At 43.4% G+C, this 18,816-nt stretch overlaps 2 protein-coding genes across 3 annotated transcripts in view; one reads left to right on the top strand and one right to left on the bottom strand.

Moving 5' to 3' along the window:
- The window catches only part of zfand6 (zinc finger, AN1-type domain 6), a 7,085-nt gene extending 2,597 nt beyond the window's left edge, over positions 1-4,488 (bottom strand). The window contains 4 exon segments of the mRNA XM_030092911.1: positions 322-404; positions 571-685; positions 1,960-2,117; positions 4,372-4,488. Of these exon segments, the coding sequence (XP_029948771.1) occupies positions 322-404; positions 571-685; positions 1,960-2,110 (349 nt within the window). The 5' untranslated portion in view covers positions 2,111-2,117; positions 4,372-4,488.
- Positions 4,489-6,616: 2,128 nt separating this feature from the next.
- mthfs (5,10-methenyltetrahydrofolate synthetase (5-formyltetrahydrofolate cyclo-ligase)) lies at positions 6,617-11,069 on the top strand. Of its 2 annotated transcripts, none has more exons than XM_030092929.1 (3): positions 6,617-6,902; positions 8,549-8,832; positions 10,266-11,069. In XM_030092929.1, exons 1-3 carry the CDS (start codon positions 6,811-6,813, stop codon positions 10,490-10,492), a joined length of 603 nt encoding a protein of 200 aa, XP_029948789.1. In that variant the 5' UTR covers positions 6,617-6,810; the 3' UTR covers positions 10,493-11,069. The 2 variants fall into 2 exon arrangements, with proteins under 2 accessions (XP_029948789.1, XP_029948782.1); XM_030092922.1 differs by having other exon boundaries at positions 6,617-6,920; positions 8,568-8,832.
- Positions 11,070-18,816: the final 7,747 nt, after the last annotated feature.

Below are 18,816 nucleotides of genomic sequence, written 5' to 3'. Positions count from 1 at the left end.
AACTGAGGATTTCCCCGTGGCCTCATGATGCCCTGTTTTATTCTTTCTTCACCATCACTAATCTCAGTGTTTCCTAAAACATTACAAGGTCTTCAATATATTTAGTGCAGTGAGATGATTTTTCTTTTTTTTGGAGCGTTCTTTCGAGCACACATCAAGACTGAAAGGAAGTCCAGTATCCCTCCCCCACTGGAACCAGCCGGTCGACCTATGTTTTTAACACGACCCCGGATCGAAATGCCGATTAAACCCTTTCCCACTGCCACGAGGGTTTAAACGGGTTTTGTGGCCAGTGGGACAGGGGTACAGAAGGAGTCGTACTGGGTAGCTGTTCTGCTGTCAGAGTGACGGCTGCTCCTGAGCTGCTCCCCTCCTCTGGGGTCGCCGAGGCTGTAGGCGTCCCACTGGAAGACAGAGCCACACAACAAGCTAACAAGCCACCCCACAAAACCGCGCTCTGCGGCGACACACAACCTGTGCGGAAGATTACGTAAATCAAGCTGAGTTCAGATGATTTATCTTCATACAGTTTCCATTTCCAGAGACATGAAGCCGGAGTGTTGGGCCTACCTGCAGTGAGCGGGCTGAGTGTGTGCCGGGGACGAGGCTGCTGGTGAAACGACTGATGCGCCGTCGGAGCGCTGAGCGAGCAGAGACTCTCCAACGCTGCTCTCAGCAGAAGAGCCTGACATTACAGGAGAAAAAGGGACATTTATAGAGTGAATCCATCTGTCTGCTGCTGCGTTTCAACACATTCAGTCTGACCAATTCACATTTTAACGTCTACTTATTTCACCAGGGATTCAAATGAAGATGAAGATCTCTTTCTTTTGTAAGAGAAACATTATCAAAGCAGCAGCCCGTTATATAAAACCCACGAAACACAAACTTTCATCTAATGCTTCATTAAATTAGGATGTTCAAATTGGATCAGAGACAATTTAACATTGAACTGATTCAAACTGCGACGTGAGGCCTTTCAACAACCTCACTTTCCCAGCATCAGAAACACGGTGGCTCAAGATGTCAACAGTGAGAAAATATTTCAGTCTAATGGCCACCAGATGATCTGCAACAAGAGGTGGAAGCGTCACATCCAGTCTGATACACTCAAAAAGTAGTTTTTCCCTTTACAACTAAACAAACCACGCATTTTGGACCGACTCAGACAGTCAAGCACTGTTTTAAACACACCAGGAAATCCAGGAGATGATAAACAGTTTGGGAAAAAACTAACAAGTTCGTGTTGCTTCTGAGTCCCTGAGAGCACATGTGTCAAAAACATTTCAGTTCGGGGGCCACATTCAGCCCAATTTCATCTTCAGTGGGCCAGACCGGTAAAATACTGCTATACTAACCTTTAAATTTAACCTTTTATGTTTTTCTTTTTTGTGCTGCAGAATTGTTGTGATGATATCTTTATTTTCGCAAAACCAAGGAATTTTTCTTCACAAAATGACAACAATCTCAGTGATATCCAATTTCACTGATACAATGTGAAGCAAAGTACAAAGAAAACGTCCAAAACAAACTTCTTCTGTAGCTGTTTCATTATGAATGTTTCACATTTTCACACACTCACCCTGACAGCATGGCTTTGCTCACAACAAGGTCACTATTCTTCATGGCAGCATCACCGATATCTCAGCTCTGATCACAGTGTTGTGCTGTATCTCTGCTCTTAAAAATATGTGTTAAAAAATGAAATTGTAACAGTTACTTGGTGGTTTGGCGGGCTGTGTTGGGGTCTCCTGCAGGCTGGTTGTGGCCTACAGGCTTTATGTATTGAGCAACTCTACAGGTCATGATTTTTACTTGAGAAAAAAATTTAAGAAAAACTATGATCTTCAAATCATCCCAAACCCTAAACTGTCTTTTCGGTTCTAAATAAACACCAAGCGACACGTTTGGAAATGAAAAGTCCATGAAGGTGCAGGACCTCTGCGAGCGGGCTCTCACCTGCCGGGCTGACGTGTCCGCTGCTGTTCTGTCTTTGAAGGAAGTCTTTGTAGCACACCGAGCACATGCCATTGTTCCTGGGGTTGCCGTAGAAACCGCAGCCGGTGGAACAGAGCAGAGGGGCCTGGGTCTGGTTGGTCTCCTGGGCCATGTCCCTCCTGGGGGGGCAGAAGGGTCGGAGGGTACAGATCAGTACTGGAAGCACAGATTGGGTTGATAGTGGTGGACTTCACCGTGACATTTTTAAATATCACATCTTTCTATTTGCCATTTACTGTCTTGTTGCAAAATTCATTGCGAAAACTGAAGCTGGAACTAGTTTTTAACCACTCGGTTAAACTCAACAGATCTCAAGCTGAACGGTTTCTGGGTGATTTAGACTCAGCTGGTCCAGTTCAGCGACTGACTGGACTCCCCGTCTCACCCTGTCCTCAGTCTGGACAGCTGGACGCCAGGCTCTCCGTGTGGCAGCCGTCAGTGTGTGAAAGGGTGAATATTGGTGTGAAGACCTCTGAGTGCTGAGGTGCAGTGAAGTCCCTTCACTATTCACACCAGTCCAACACTTCACAAAAGAATACTGAGGTTTATGATCAAATACACATCACCGTTATGAAGTGTTGAAGTAAACATTATAAGGCTGAGATAAAACAACATGTTTCCACATTCTTCCTCTGACTGTTAAAGAAACAAATGGTGCAGTGTATCAGATTTCTTTCTTTCATTTCAATCACACCTGTACTCTCTTACATTTTGTTTCGTTTCTGAGTGTGTTTTTGGACTGTGAAGCCATTCTTCACCTGGGAACAGGACGGGCTGGCTCCTGACAGCAGGCGCTATTGTGCACACTTGTTCATATCAGACAGGAGAGTTGTCACACAGAAACTCCACCGCTCACTTTCTCTACACACTGAGGTTGTTTGACGGTGAAGCAAGAAGTATTTCAAGAAGGTTTGAATTCTGGAATCGAACCGGCGTTTCCTCAGAAGGACAGCAAACGGTTCGAGTGTTTGGAATCAATCTACATGGGGGTCAAAGGTCATGCTCAGGGCTCCACAGTGGTGACACGTCAGTGGTGGGATTCGATCCGACAAACTATCGATCCCAAGTCCGCTTTTCAAGCCTGAGGATGTCTTTAGGTGGTTTTCCTTGACTTTTCTAGAGTTCCATTAAAATAACGATGCACAAAACACACATGCATGAAAACACAACTTGTTGAAAACAACTCCTGAGGTGGGACTTCTCTAAAACGCTCCGACTCTGTGGGGAAGAAGGCAATTTTCTGAAAATGCTCCGACTCTGTCTCTCTGTGTGAACAGGGAATAATGCAACTTTCTGAAAATGCTCCGACTTCGTGTAAATGAGGAAAAGGCAACTATTTAAAAACACTCAGACTCCCTGGGAACGTTGGAAACATAACTTTTCTGAACCGCTGCTGCTGTGCATGTGAACCACGGCTGTAGCAAACCATTATTCTGCTCATGCACGGCTACATGGGAAATAAAGACTCCAGAGTGGCGGGACTCCCAGTCCAGGTTCTCCTGGACCTGGGTGGTTTTAGAGTTGACAGTCATGGTAATAACAATCTGAACTGGTCATCTGATCAAACTAACATCTGTGTTCTCCCATTAATGTTGTTGATAGTGTGTTGTTCCCTGTATGCAAGCGTGTGTAGTTTCATTATAAAAAACAACCAACAGCGCCAACTTGTAGCCTGACATGCTAACTTCATAATGTTTCAGCTTTTCAGTCTAAACGAACATCGTTTTCAAAACTTTTCTACACAAAATCTATACGTTTTCATTTGAAACACTGTAAATATCCTCAGATCAAACAAAGCATTGGCTCCTCTTGCAGTCTCTGGGGACCCAAAAGGAGGTCATGGACCCTAGGTTGGGAAACATTTAAAGGTCCTAGAAAATGAGTCTTTCTTTGCAGACGTTCTGCACTCTCGGTATATACAAAGAATAAAGACAAGAGGTGACCGAAATAGCAGCATTATGGGTTAGATGAGGATAATTTAAGTCAGTATTTCCTGTAGAGGGAGGAAACATGAGAAAATATGAGAAGTGTGAAGCCTCCTCGTCTGATACTGTCAGAGATATGACTCAGGCAGACACAACTTATCAAACCAGGCGGACAGCCCTCCAAACAAACTCACAGCCGATCAGAACCGCCTGTCAGTCACAAATCAAACCCTTTTCTGTGTGAGAAAAGAGAAAAGTGAGGCGACCACAGACTCAAAGTGTCAACAACACAGTCGACCGCTCACTTCCTGCTTCAACAGCAGCCTTTTGTTCCAATAAAAGCATCGCTACCAGGCTCCGCACACACGCACAGACACAAGCCGCCGCCGCTGCGGCCTCTCTACCGGCTCTTGTAGCTTATCGGCGTTAAACTCCGTGACTGACCGACCTCGATAAGCGCCCCAAATTCCTTCTCTGCACCTCCTTTTTCTTCCTTTATACCCAGTTGACATCCGACATCATACTCATCCAGCTACAATGACCGACACACCGCCCGCTCTGATTGGCTGCTGACGGCTCGGGCCACGCCCACCTCTCGAAGCCCATTGGCTGAGCCGCACGTCAATCATTACATATCGTCTAATAAACAGCTGGTTGGGGGAAGGGAGGAAGTCATGCTGCACAGCAGACAGCTGGGGGACTCAAGGAAAACAGTTGAAATTCCTTCAGATATTAACAAAATAATCCTAAGTTATCAGCTTTTCACCGTTTTCTATAAACAGGTATCCCTTATAGAGCATCTTCCACAGTGTAGAGTTTACATGTTCTTCCTGTGTCTGACTGGGCTTTCTGGTTTCCAAAGACATGCAGTGTAAATGGTCAGTCCAAATCAAGAGTTAGGGTTAGGGTCAAACATCAGTCAATCAATCAATCAATCAATCAAATATCATTTATATGGCACGACCAAAAATGCAGCACAAAGTGCTTTACAGGGGTTAAAAATGAAAATGGTGATACCACCCACCGCCCCTATAAAATAAAATAAAATTTCAAAAATCCTACAGCAGATAAAAAGGAGACATTAGTTAAAAATCTTGTTGAAAAGGAATCTTGAGACTGCTTTTAAAAACATGAACATTAAACCACAACAGAAATTATTTCTAAAAAGAGAGTGAAGAAATCCAAGTTTTCCGCTGCCTTTCAAAACTACTAATGAACCGTGAATAAGTTAATAAGGTGTTACAATAGTCCGATCTTGACACATAAGCATCCCAGCACTCATCTCTGAGGAACACCACATCACATTTTAATGATTATCGATAACATATTCAGCTACATTTACAGAACTCATTCCAAATAAGCAAAACCAACTTAGCTTAGGGCTGGGGCGTCAAATGTAAAGCTCCTGGGCAAAACCTGCGCAAGAGGCTCCAGTCTGGCCCATCAAACCAAATGGTAAAAAAAGAAAGAAAGCATAGGTTGCAAGGTGATTTTGAAAAACATGCATAATGAAGCAGCTGTAAGACACGTTTGTGTTTACATTTCACAGTGTTTTGCACTAGAAGGCTTCATTAAAGTTGACTTAATGTTGAGATTGCAGTATTTTTTTTTTAGTTGTAATTGTTATCGTTTGTAAAAATATAAACATTTTCATCACATATTCTGCACCAAAACAAAGAAAAGCTTTAGAGTTGAAACATTGAAGGTTATTGTGGCGATATTTACACCACTGTTGTGGCAAAATATACACAAACAGCTGGGCAGCTGCAGTCCTGCAGGTCAGGACAGGATGCTGTACTACAGAAAGCAGCCTTGTTTTAACTTTTAGACATATAGAAAGTGCATACAGTTCACATGTATCAACTCTGCAGCTCCAGTTAGCATTAAATAACCTTCACCTTAACCTTAATGTGTGTTTAACTAGTTTTGGTGTTGACTTGCTCCTAGCAGCTCCAGTAGCAGTGGCAGAGAAAGTTGTGAACAGGCTCTGAGTTTATGAATCAGTGCAAGTTTGTCTTTACTGACCGCTTCTGTGACCTCTTTCTCTTCATCATGCTGAAACCCTCACAAAACCTTGATTGTCCACAGATTATCGACAAACACCTGGTCAGAAACTGGCTGTCACTGAAGTTTATCCAACTCCACAAGTATAGTTGTTTATCTACAAAGCGTTTCTATGGAGACCATTTTCATATAATGAACTTCTCTACTCCTTAATAGGACATTTTAATAATTGGAACATAATTATTATTATGACAATAAATAATGGATAATTTCTGCATTATATGTACTTCAGTGTTTCACAATAGGTTTCAACTTTAACGAGCATATTAAAAAATATACTGATTGAAATATTGTGATTTTCGACACTGCAACCAATGTTATCTTAGTTTTTATATAGTGAAAATGCATCAATAAAGTACCAGTAATAGTTACAAACTAAAGTAGCAGTGATAGTGGAAAAATCATACTTGAAGTAGTAATAATGGTGGGGAAAGTACGAAGAATGTATTTATAAAAGTTTAAAAGTGTCACTAAATTGCCATTAATACTCAAAAGTACCAATAAATACCAGTAATGGTGGGAAAAGTGTAAGTTTGCTGCTCAGACTGTGAGTTTGCGCTGCAGCCAGCAGAGGGCAGTAGAGTCACATCGAGGCTTTAAAGTGCAGAAGAAGAGCGCGCCGGGTGATGTGTTCACTGTCTGTTGTAACGTGTGTACTTTCACTGCTTCACGTCCACTTGCTCGTTAATCTTTAACTTTAAAGTTAGGGGCAGATGTTGGAAGCGAGCTTCCGTCGCCCGACCGAGCAGCAAGCACGCGCTCCCGTCTCCGTCTCCACTCTGTATTTACACGGCTGTCTTTTGAAGCCGTTCGTGAACGCAGCATGTCTGCTCTGCGTGCAGCCAAACAGGCGATGAGGAGGGAGATCAAGCGGAGGGTCGCGGCTCTCAGCGAGGACGAGAAGCGACGGCAGTCTTGGTGGTCTCACACAAGGTAAGGCCGCCTGTACACCCCCTCTGGACAAAATGCAACTTTCCAAATGTTATGAGGAGACGAGGCGAAAGAAAACCCAGTGCTGTGGATAAACCATCTGGGGGTCGGGGGCTTCAGAGTAAAGAGCCCCCCTCCCTCCCTTTTATGATGGCAGTATTATTATTACCTCCACCAAGGCCAAAGGGTTGGCCAGGAAGTTAAGAGATGAGATTTTGGGAGAGATCTGGGGCTGTTTGGTGGAGGTCTGCGCTCTCCAAATGCTTTTCTAGTTATTAGTATTATTATTACTACTACTGCTACTACTACTACTATTATTAATCCCAGACATGACTAAACCATGATATTAATCCCCCCCCTACAAAAAAAGAGAGAAAAAGAAATACACAAAAAGTGAGTTTGCATGTAAGCTAAAGTTCACTCACAGCATGGCTGTCGAGTTTGGGTTATGATACCATTTAACATGGAATTTGCATGTTCTCCTCCTTTTTTTTCATTTCCCTCCACCTTCCTTCCATAGTCCCAAGGCTTGCATTTGAGTTTATTGGTTGACTTTATACAGTGTGTATGTCTGTGTGTACATGTGCCTGTGCCTGCCTCCTGTGATGGACTGGTGATCTGTCCAGGATTATCCAGCCTTCCCTGAATTGTAACTGCACTCAAACATCATGTTGTTTTACCAGAATCAACTTTATTGACCAAGTTTGTACAACAAACAATGAATTTCACTCCAGTGTGATTTTCACTCTCAGTGCTCTACAGAAATACTGAAAATTAAGGTGAGAATAAAATCTAAGAAATATAAATAGAAACATTATAAAATCGCAACATCTACAGTGTTTGTGCAAGGTGACAGGGTTAGAAGTGGCAGGGTTCTTTTGGTAAAAAGTACTGCAAATACCCTTAAGTGAGTGTTATTACAGTGTCTGTGATTACTGAGAGTTCATCAGGGTGACGGGCTGGGGAGGAAACTGTCCCTGTGTCTGCTGCTCTGTAACGCATGGGGAGGAAACTGTTTGCAGGTCTCAGATGAAATCTAATGCAGCTCTGCTCCTCTGTGAGATCTGGCCTTTTGATTTAAATTCACAAAGATCCAATCTTTTATTTAAGAATGCTGGTATTGTCTTTTGATGTTACATTTGTCCAGTCAGAAGTTTGTTTTGCTGTGAGGATGAAGTACCAGTTGTTTCCAGTTTTATTTTTATGTTACTTTGATCAAGTCGTACTTGAAGGAAACTGTTTAACTTATTGCTCTATTTTGTTGTCTTTGTTCAATCATCAACTAAACGTTGCTGAAAAACTTCATTTTATTTAAATTCTCACTTAATTATCCCAAGTCGCAGTGTGTCTCCAGACTTTCGTGGCTCGTCATGCAGATCTATTGGTTTTATTTGGCCTACAAATACCAAAGCAATCAGGACACTTTGTATTCAGCTGCTGCGTTGTTAATTTTCTGTTGATCAAATAATTACTGACTCAGCTTGTTCTAATCGTTTCTGCTCTGGCAGAGTGCATGTGAAGGAGAAAGGAAAACTTCATCCCACTCAAGGAAGGCAGCTTTGTTATTAGAATCTTGATTAAATCAACTATTTAGATTTAGCACATCGGATAAAGTCTGTGATTCTTTCTGGTCTCGTTGTTTCCTTTCAGCTGTTGAAGCACCCGAAGTACGTGTCAGCCCAGCGGATCGCCCTGTTCCTCAGCATGAACGATGAGGTTTGCACGCAGGAGATCATCAAGGACGTCTTCAAATGGGGCAAAAGCTGCTTCATCCCCCGATACCAGAGCGACAGCAACCACATGGACATGCTGCGGCTGCACAGCCTGCAGGACATGGACGCCCTGCCGCTGACGTCCTGGAACATCCGCCAGCCGGCCGCCGACGACAGCAGCCGGGAGGAGGCGCTGAGTGGAGGTACGCGCTGGCGTTACCGTGGGCAACGCCCGCACGGCTGACATGTTTCAGACAAGCTAACACCCCGCGGCCTCGTTTACAAGTGAAAACGGCAAACTTTTGTAGGGTCCTGAGAGTCCGTTTCCATGACAATGGAGCTCGTAGCCGTTTAGTGTACTGTTCTCTGCCCATGTGTGGTTTCACCAACCTTTTCTCAAACTGAAACGATGCATTTTACCTCCAAGCGTTGTCGTGGTTTACTAACAGATGGATGGACGGCTGTGCTTCAGTGGGGAGAGCCGTCATCTCACAATCGGGATGTTGTTAGTTCAATTCCTGTCTCCCCCTGTCTGCATGTCAGTGTCCTTGGGCAAGACACTGAACCCTGAATTCCCCCTTGCATGGCCTTGCATGGCAGCTGCCTCCACTGGTGTATGAATGGGGGAGTGTGATAATGCAGTGTAAAGCGCTTTGGGCTGTTAATGCAGGGTAAAAAGCGCTATATAGAAAAAATAAGAAAAAAAAAAGATGCCAAAGCCCTCTCTGTTCTAAACCTGCATCTTTTGTTTTGCTTTCTCACTCCTGAGTCGGGACACTAAATGAGTTACGATCAGCTCCAGACTCCCAGATTTACATCAAGACTCCACTAAATGGATCAGGAGTCTGGCTCGGTCTGCTGACGGTCACGACTTTCCACTTCCTGTCCCACTTCTGAAGCCGATCGAGGACGTTTATTTGACTTGACTTGCCAAGGAGGTTATGTAATCACGTCGGTTTGTTGGTTTGTTGGTTGGTTTGTTTGCAACATTATGGAAAAAGTTATGGACGGATTGCAATGAAACGTTGTGGAAAGGTGGGTCTTGGGCTAACTTAGAATCCATTAAATTTTGGTGATGATCCGGATCACTGCCTGGATCCAGGGATTTTTTAAAGGATTCTTTATCATTGAGAGATAGGGAGTCTTTACATAGTTGGGCATAACTTAACAATAAATGACAAGGGGGCTTAGCAAAACATTACAGTGTAAGTTCTTCAATGACTCTAAGAGATATCAGCTGCTGATCCAGATCACGGAAGTATTCCGGATACCAGGATCCAGAACAGACAAAAACAGGGGGACTCCGGAGTGTCAGTTACTGTGAGGCAACACATTGAGATATGAACATGCAGCAAACAGCTTTCTCCCAGACATTGTTTGTGTTGGGGAGAAATAAAATGTTTTATATTATATATGGTGTTCTTATTGTTGTTGGTGACTGATTTGAGCTGTGGCAGAGGTCTGCGCTCTCTGAGTGCCAAATTCTAGTTTTACCATGTAGAAATAATCACTTAGTTGTTTTTGATAGAGGTGCAGAATTGCAGAATCAACATGTCAATGTGATAAAACATTAAATGCACCACACACTGAAACAGATCACGACATCCTGTCCTCTGATGTCTGCCCGGCTCTCCAGGAGGCGTGGACCTGATCTTGATGCCGGGTCTGGGCTTCGACCGCTCGGGGAACCGCCTGGGCCGAGGGAAGGGCTTCTACGACACCTACCTGGAGCGCTGCATGCAGCACCCCAGAGGGAAGCCCTACACCATCGCCTTGGCCTTCAAAGAGCAGCTGTGTGAGCAGATCCCCGTGGACGACAACGACGTGCTCATCGACGAGGTGCTGTACGAGGAGGACGAGTAGATCATCGCCTCCCAACGGAGAGGAAACCCATCCAGACAGAAACAATACGCCTGATGAAAACTGACAGTAATTCCATGACATGAATCCTGTAACGACGTGCTTAGGGTGCTAAAAACCTGCTATTTTGGCACGTTCTCTGCTTTTCAAAGTTCTCCCTCCAGCTGAATGTGTGACAGCTTCACGTTCAGACACGGCAGACTCCACGGAGCTCTGCGCCATGGAGGGAGATGCTGTGTGTGAACTCCGTTCAGCTCCCGACACGCCAGGCTCCACTGACAGGAACTCATGTTTAGTGCATCGCATTCCCAGCCGGGCTCCCTCGACACGGCGAGAGGAGAACGATCTCCTACACTGCTCCGTGAAATAATGTGAGAAAGTCCAAGCTTCTCATCACGTGGAGAAGTGATGGAACATGAGGCGGTAGTGTTGAGTTGAAGGATGGAGTTAATAAACATGTGTCAGAGGAGCACGAAGAGCAAATGTTCCACATTTTAATAACCTCTTAATTTCCAATATGAGCTATTAGCTTCTCTGAAACCGGAGTGTACCTTAACCTGGAAGTCAAATTAAAGTTTCTGCATGGCTGTTGGTCTGAGTTTCAATGTTCTCTTACTAACCTCGGAACCAAAATTCAATCATGGAAAAATATGTTGAATATGGGGAAGATTTAGTCCTGAACTCTTGTAATTTTCTGTGTTTTGCTGTCCAGGCCAAAGACTAAAATAAGAACGGAAAGTGAATTTGGCTCAGCACACATATTCCCAGCATTTAGGAAGCTACTTCTAACATGATATGAACACACAGTGGGTAATGTTAGCAGAAGATCCTCCAGTCAGAGCCAGCCCGGGCTTGTTAGGCGCCCTAGACGAGCCCGAGATGAGCGCCCCGTCGGAGCGGTGTGGTACGGTGCGGTGCGGTGCTGACACGGAGCATAGGGGCGCCCACGTGTACGGTCACGGCACCCCGCTGTATATACTGTGCCCTAGGCCAAGAACGGAGCATGCTCCCTCTTAATGGATTCTCATCTGGATTAGATAAAACAATTGTACTTTTATTGGCATCGGCCGACACACACACACACACACACACACACACACACACACACACACACTTTAAAACACATATAATTAAACCGTAACACACATATTATTACGCTGTAACACGTATGTAATTACACTTTAAAACCATGTAAACCTGTCAGTAACCTGCTGCTGAGAACTGCAGCCTCACCAGGCTGAACTCAGAAGAATTTGATGGAGGCAATAATATCTTCATCCTGTATGGAGGATTTATTGGAGACTGCATGTTTCCTTCTGTCACTGAGGAATGAATCAACTCTGAACTCTTAAAAAAATACTTTGCTTGGCATACCTGAACACAAAGCACTGCTCCTCACTGCAGCAGTACAGCTACACAGCAGACTGAGTATATAATATAAATGCGTGTTAACACTGTCAATGCGGGTCCTGGTGCTGCTGGACTGTAGAACTACTGGAGGAACACAGTCTGAACTGATGGTTCTGATCCTGAGTCAGAAAGAAAGTCAGATTCTCAGTAGGTTTAGAGGATGTCATGTTGTTGGTATTAATTGGAGCTGAACACAGAGTTCTGCAGAGTTCATAACACTCAGAGCATTTAGTGTTCACTGTGTAGAGTTTTTGTCCATACACTGTGAGGACGACACATTGTATTTATCCTTATTTTCTGTTTGCTGGTGAAGTAATCTAAAACTAAAAGTAATCTGGTACGTTACTTTTTAATTGAAGTAATTAGAGTAAGTTACTGATTACAATTTTTGACAAGTAACTTGCAATTGTACTGGATTACAATTTAAAAGTAACCCTCCCAACCCTGATCAACAAATGAATGAGAGACTGATGAATAAATGAATGGTTTATGTAACACAATAAGACAATAAGATACACAAATAATCAACAATGATAACAAACAATCCCGTGCAACAGGATTAAAGTATAATCATCATCACATGGAGCTAGGGCAATCAAAAGACTGAATAAATTAGCCTAGCTAGCATCCCACATACACACAGCATAGGATAATACAGACAGCATAGCACAGCTAGCCGATTAGCATTAGCTTCACCCATGAAAGAACTGAATCTACACTCAAAAGGGCCCACTTAAAACACACACGGCGGCTAAACATGCTAATAAAGGTGCACAACATTTGTCTGACATGAATACTAACATGCTTTATGAATTTATATCGACTCGCTCTCTTCATGAACACATTCTCTGTGAACTAAGCCACCGGCAGTCGCACCGATGATAAGCTCCGCCCAAAAACCCGTCTTACTAGGACCCATAGCTATCCAAACGGGATGCCTGACTAAAATGAAAAAAACATCAATAACAAAACTAACAGGGAATTTGTAACAGGATGTTTTTTTTATTAGTTTTGTTCCTTTTGTTTGTTAATGTTGGTCTGTGTTGTTCCTATGAGTTTTAAGATGTGATTTTGAGTCTCAACCTCCAGCAGCACCACAAAGAAGATGGTCCAGGGAGGCCTGGACCAGACCTAACTGAAGCTTTACTAAATAGAAATGGTCTGAGGCTTGACCTCAAAAGCAGAGACTGTGTCAGCCTCCCTAACAGAAACTGGAAGCCAGTTCCACATGCAAGGAGCCTGATAGCTGAAAGCTCTGCCTCCTTTTCTACTTGGTCCCTACTTGGTCCCTGGTCCAGGATTCACCACCTGGAGCAGGGACAATGGTCTTATTCTGAACACCTCTAAGACGAAGGAGTTGATCATTGACTTTGGCAGGAAGCCCTCTCATCATCAACCTGTCATCATCAACAGAGAGAGTATTGAGGTTGTTCACACCTACAAATACTTGGGTGTGCACCTTGACCACAAAGTGGACTGGTCAGAGCAGGCTCGGGCCCTGTATAAGAAAGGACAGAGCAGGCTGCTTTTCCTGAGGAGACTTAAATCCTTTGACGTGTGTGGTGACATGCTGTACATTTTCTATCAGTCTGTTGTGGCAAGTGCTGTTTTCTTTGGGGTTGTCTGTTGGGGTGGCAGTATGACAAAAAGCAAGGGCGTCAGTTTGTTTTGAAAAGTGGGGGGGGGGGGGGGGGGGGGGGGGGGGGGGGCAACTAGCTACTGGCAAAAAGTGCCTTTGGAGCTGTGTGTGCGCACGTGTGTGAGCGTGCGTGTGTGTGCGCGCACATATAAAAAGTCTGACAATATATGCTTTCACTCACCAAAGCCGAGGACTCGCTTTAAAAGAAAGGGGCATTGTGGTTCTTCTTTTGGATAAACTTTTCAATGACTTTCATTCATTTTGATTTCCGACCGCTAGCTTTAGCTTTAGCTTTAGCAGCGCAAAACTGCCACGCTCCCTGCCAGTCACTAATCAGGACCCCGCCTATATCGGCGGCAGCCAATCAGCTTTCAGTTTGGAGATGACGCTCCAGTCTGAGCCCCACTTGTCGAAAAAATTGCTCGGTCTCTTTGAAGCAACAGATATTTCAGATAATCTTAAATAATTTATAACAGTTTGCCTGCAGTCCTTGATGGTGACTCCTGGTGGCGCTGTTCTCCACCTGCCCCTAATGACCAGTCACCACTGCTTTTTCAGTACTGCTTGACACGATGACTATAACTTATTTTACTTTTGGTATGGCTATCTTGATGCTGAGAATTATTTTATATTGTAGGCAATTGGCAAGTTCTGAATAAAATCCTCTGGCCTGAAACTTTGATATGAATTACAAACCCAACAATGTTGAACTTCATATTGAAATCAGCTACATGTCAGAACTGGATTTACAGCTCAGACAACACAGAAACAAACCACTGAACTCTATTCATCACAAATAGGAAGGAGGTTAAAGCATTTCCAGAATAAAAGAATAAACCTCAGGTCACTGGAGGATAGTTGGAGTTACATTAGAACACAGGCTGTTACCAGAACATATTATATCTGACTGGAAGAATCTTGACTTCAAGCCTCACCATCCATTCCCACTCAAATAGAACATTTTAACACGAAGCAACTCAAGGAGTAAATGGAAAAATTGCAAAAACACAGTTAGGCAGCCCACAACAGAAACACCACAATGATCAGTTTGATGATTCTGTCAACTTTGCCACAAAAAACCTGGTGAATCAGCAGAGGAAGAATGACAACATGAAGCCTTATTGTCTTACCTTTGTTGTTAGTAGGCTGGAAACATTTATTACGATTATTATTAGCTTTAATTATTGGAGCAAAACTCTGATGTGACCTCTTCCTCTTCTGCTCTCTGGTGTTTCATGGAAGGTTTGATTCTGCTGTGCTGCGTTTACTGCCTCCTGTACAACCTGTGTAAGGCCAGTCATTCTGTTTCCTTCTCTCATTAATAAGATCTGAGGAAAGACCCAATCACAAATCAACATGTCAAAAAGAAAAGCAACCGACATCAGAGGAGACAGTCTGTTAATCCACAGAATCACCATCAGATGCCCTCAAATAACTTTAGGCTGATCAAGCTAATGTACCAAATCTACACACACTGACATGTCTTTGGCCGGGTAAAGATGCTCTGCCACCATTAAAGAAATATGTTAAAATACTAACTGTACCATTGACACAAGTACAAAACATTACTAAACATCCAAGGCGTGTTAGACACAGATAACCATCAGTCTTGTGTTTCCATTATTTTATTTGTCCAGGAGCAGAGTTCAAAAGAAATAATCAGGAGACCCTGGTTCTTGTTGGAGGTCCCAGTGGAGACCCTGGTCAGACCCTGGTGCTGGCTCTAGCTGGTGGTCCAGTGTCGTCTAGAGAAGCTGAAAAAAGCCTCAGGCTCTGCGGCGTCTGAAGACAAGGCTCTGCTCCACGATGTCCCAGAAGAGGCTCAGCAGTGTGGCTGTCTGCCATGTCCACAGAGACAAGCTGGGAGGAGGACAAGGAGGACAGATGTCATGTCTCCATTAGCACTTCAGAACGGCAGGACAATGTTTTTGGGCATTTTTAAAAATGCAGATGTTACTTTGTAGCCTACAAATCTGGACCTGTAGGACTTCCAGTACTCACAATAGCAGTTCTGTTGGGGATGAAATGACAGTTTGAGTTTTAGCTCTGTTTTCTATGTTCACTGTTAAATATCCAGTGAGCTGTGAACCAAGGAGCAGGCATCTCTACATATATGTATTAGGGGTGGGACTCGATTAAAAAAATTAATCTAATTAATTAGGGCCTTTGTAATTAATTAATCTCAATTAATCGCATATCGACATTTGACCCGAGATCAGTGAGAACCTTTCTTTTTCTAATGGATTTTGGTATAGTGAATCAATATAGTGATACATAAGCTTAAGTAACAAAACACTCTTCATTTTTTCAGCAAGGAAGGAGGAATTTAACCAAGACAAATAAACCAATACACATTGATTAGTGCAACTTTTGTTGGGCTGGGCGAGGGTCCTTGAAGTAGTCGGAGTGATGTCCTCTTCAACTCTAGCTGTATGCCAGGCTTGCGTGTTGGCCACTGCTGCGACATGCTTAGCATTCAGTTGATATAGCAGGCTCGATGTGCTGCGATGGTATGCAAATTCTTTGCTGCACAATGTGCATACAGCTTTGGTTTTATCCACGCTGCCATCCGCTGGCTTTTTAAATCTAAATTTTCTGTGCATGAGACCAAGCAGTGCGCTGTCGTCGGGAGCAGTGTTGCCAACTCCCCAGTAAGTAAAGTCACTATTGGCTGTCCTAAAAGTCGCCAGAAGTCGCTAGATGAGGTCGTTACCTAATTTGCAATTTGCATGTAATTGTAATGGACGCTGTAGGAGAGAGGAATAACGTCATGGTAGAAGCAAAATGTGAGTTAAAAAAACACCCTAAATATGTTTAGAACTGCAAATGAATTTTCTTCTGTTATTCTTGGTTTGTCAGCAAGTGAGCAGCGGCGTATTTGCGCACACGCGATTCATTTGAAGTGTGGAGTGGTGTGGGTCTCCTCTCTGCTCTGACTGCAGCAGGGAGCGCTGCGTGAGACTGGCCGCCTGTGAGTGCTTTGGGACGGGGGAGGGGCTCACGCAGCACCGCAGCTCATTGAGGACAGCAGCTGCAGAACGAGACGTCCTGTCACGTCTGCAGAGCACCAGAAAAAGTCGATAAATTTGTTGCTAGTCGCTTTTGACAAAAAAAGTCGCCAGGAGGCTTTGGAAAGTCGCCAGATTTAACGAGAAACTCACCAAGTCGGGAGCTATTCCGTTGTTGTGTCACAGCGAAATATGTCCGGGTGAAACTCGTCCGGTGACAAACGTTCCGCGACAATTTGCGATAATTTTTTTATCGCGTTAAAATTTCTGTAATTAATTAATCGTAACTAACGCATTAAAGTCACAGCCTTAATATGTATACATATATATATATATATATATATATATATATATATATATATATATATATATATATATATATATAAAGTCTGCACTAAAGTGTGCACTTAAACCTATCTTACAATTAATTGTATTTCTTTAATTAATTAAAGCATCTTTGATGCATTCTTCCTCATTACAGTTCAAATATAAAAATATGAAATTCATCCTTCAATAAAACTCTCATTTCTTTTTAATCAAAAGCAACAGGTCCCCCAGGGACTATAAGTCTGTTAATGATGAACTTTAGCTGAGGTTCAACTAGAATGAGGCTAAACAGCCTCAAAATGTTGCTGTTAGCATATTGAGAGTAAAGTTCTTCGGGACATATCCATTTTTCAAAACAAACTACCGCCTCTTGCATATGTTTATAACATGGGATAATCACAGGGTTAAACTAGCAACCAAGTTTTCAAACTCACCACAGGTGTTGCAGAAGACAGAGCTCGCTCTGGGTCTGAGCTTCCACTGGAACAGAGCACATTTACAGCAGAAGCACGTTTATTTATTTTTTTTAATCCTCCTGAACGTCTGTTTGCGTCTCTGCCGAGCGGATGGTGCGTTCAGGAGCGTCGGAATGTTCTGTATTACTGAAAATAACCGGGGTTACAATGGCTACACGTGAAGGATTTGTGTGTGGTGGAGAAAACAATATCCCTGGCAAAAAGTGGGGGGGACACGTCCCCCCGTCCCCCCCTAAACTGACGCCTATGCATAAATGACTATTTCTTACAGGTTACACTAATTTCCCTTCCTCCTGGATATTAACATAACATCCTGGGAATGTTTTTGGGTCCTTTTCTTTTGCTTGTTTTTGTTTTAATGGCATCTTATTTATAAAAACATAAATAAAAAATTTTGAAAAAGAGTGCATGCTGGGAAATGCCCTGTGAACTGAGGCTGCTGGTTGTCATGGTGATGCGATGTCAACAAACCAGATTTGAATTTCTGTATTTTCCCCCTCACTCTTTGCTGGACTGTCGGTGTGCTATCCTCCACAGAGCATCAGAGACGTGTTTTTGGCAATTTTCACGACGAGTTCTTCGTACCGGTCGACTTTCACATGCAGAACTGCAAACCTTCTTCTGTAAGTTCGATGTTAATCACTTAGTCTAAACCAGAAAAGTTCAGAAGAACTTCTGAGTTGCTCACGAGTCACTGAGAAAAATATAATGCAAAAATAGCTATTGAGCTGAAGCTAACATCAAATGGTAGAATGTTTTACACTCATATAGCTCTTTCTACGCTGCTACAGCAGAGCACAAAGCGCTTCGCTGCATTATCACACTCACACACACAATCACACGCCAGTGGAGGCAGCTGCCATGCAGGGCGCTCAGTCCATCCACTGGGAGCAGCTGGGGGCCAGGGGTTCAGTGTCTTACCCCAGGACACTTCAGCATATAGACAGGGAGATGGAGAATTGAACCAACAACCTCGACTCTACCAGCCAAGCCACAGCCGCCCCAAACGCTTGTTTTATATTCAGTCACATGTTTTTCTTCAACATAATTCACTTCAGCTTCAGTTTCATTTAAATTCAGCTGCTAACTCAGATGTTAGGCCTTATCAGTCACAACTTCCCCGTTAGTTGAAAACGTCTCACTTATCTTTTTGTGTGATAATCTTTTCTAACTGAGCCTAGAGTGACTTTAGCCTCAGTTTCATGAGATTCATTCAGATTCCAGATGTTTCTATGCACTGCAAAAAGCTGCAAAAAGGTTGATTATTGAAAGTCAATGTGTCTAGATGCAGTGTGCTGAGTTTGGGCTCATTTAGAAGAAAGGAAGTTAGAGTTCAGTTCATTTGAAAAATGAAAAGCGAAATGGCGGCGAATTTTGTATCCAAGATGGCCGCCTTCCTGTTGGTCCCACAGATTTGAGCCAAGAGAATTTTCTGTTTGTCCCCTCATGCTCTGTCACTGGTGTGAA

The sequence above is a fragment of the Salarias fasciatus genome, chromosome 1, assembly GCF_902148845.1.
Source record: "Salarias fasciatus chromosome 1, fSalaFa1.1, whole genome shotgun sequence".
NCBI lineage: Eukaryota > Metazoa > Chordata > Actinopteri > Blenniiformes > Blenniidae > Salarias > Salarias fasciatus.
Note: the sequence above shows the minus strand (reverse complement) of the source record. Positions and strands in the feature narration are given on the sequence as shown.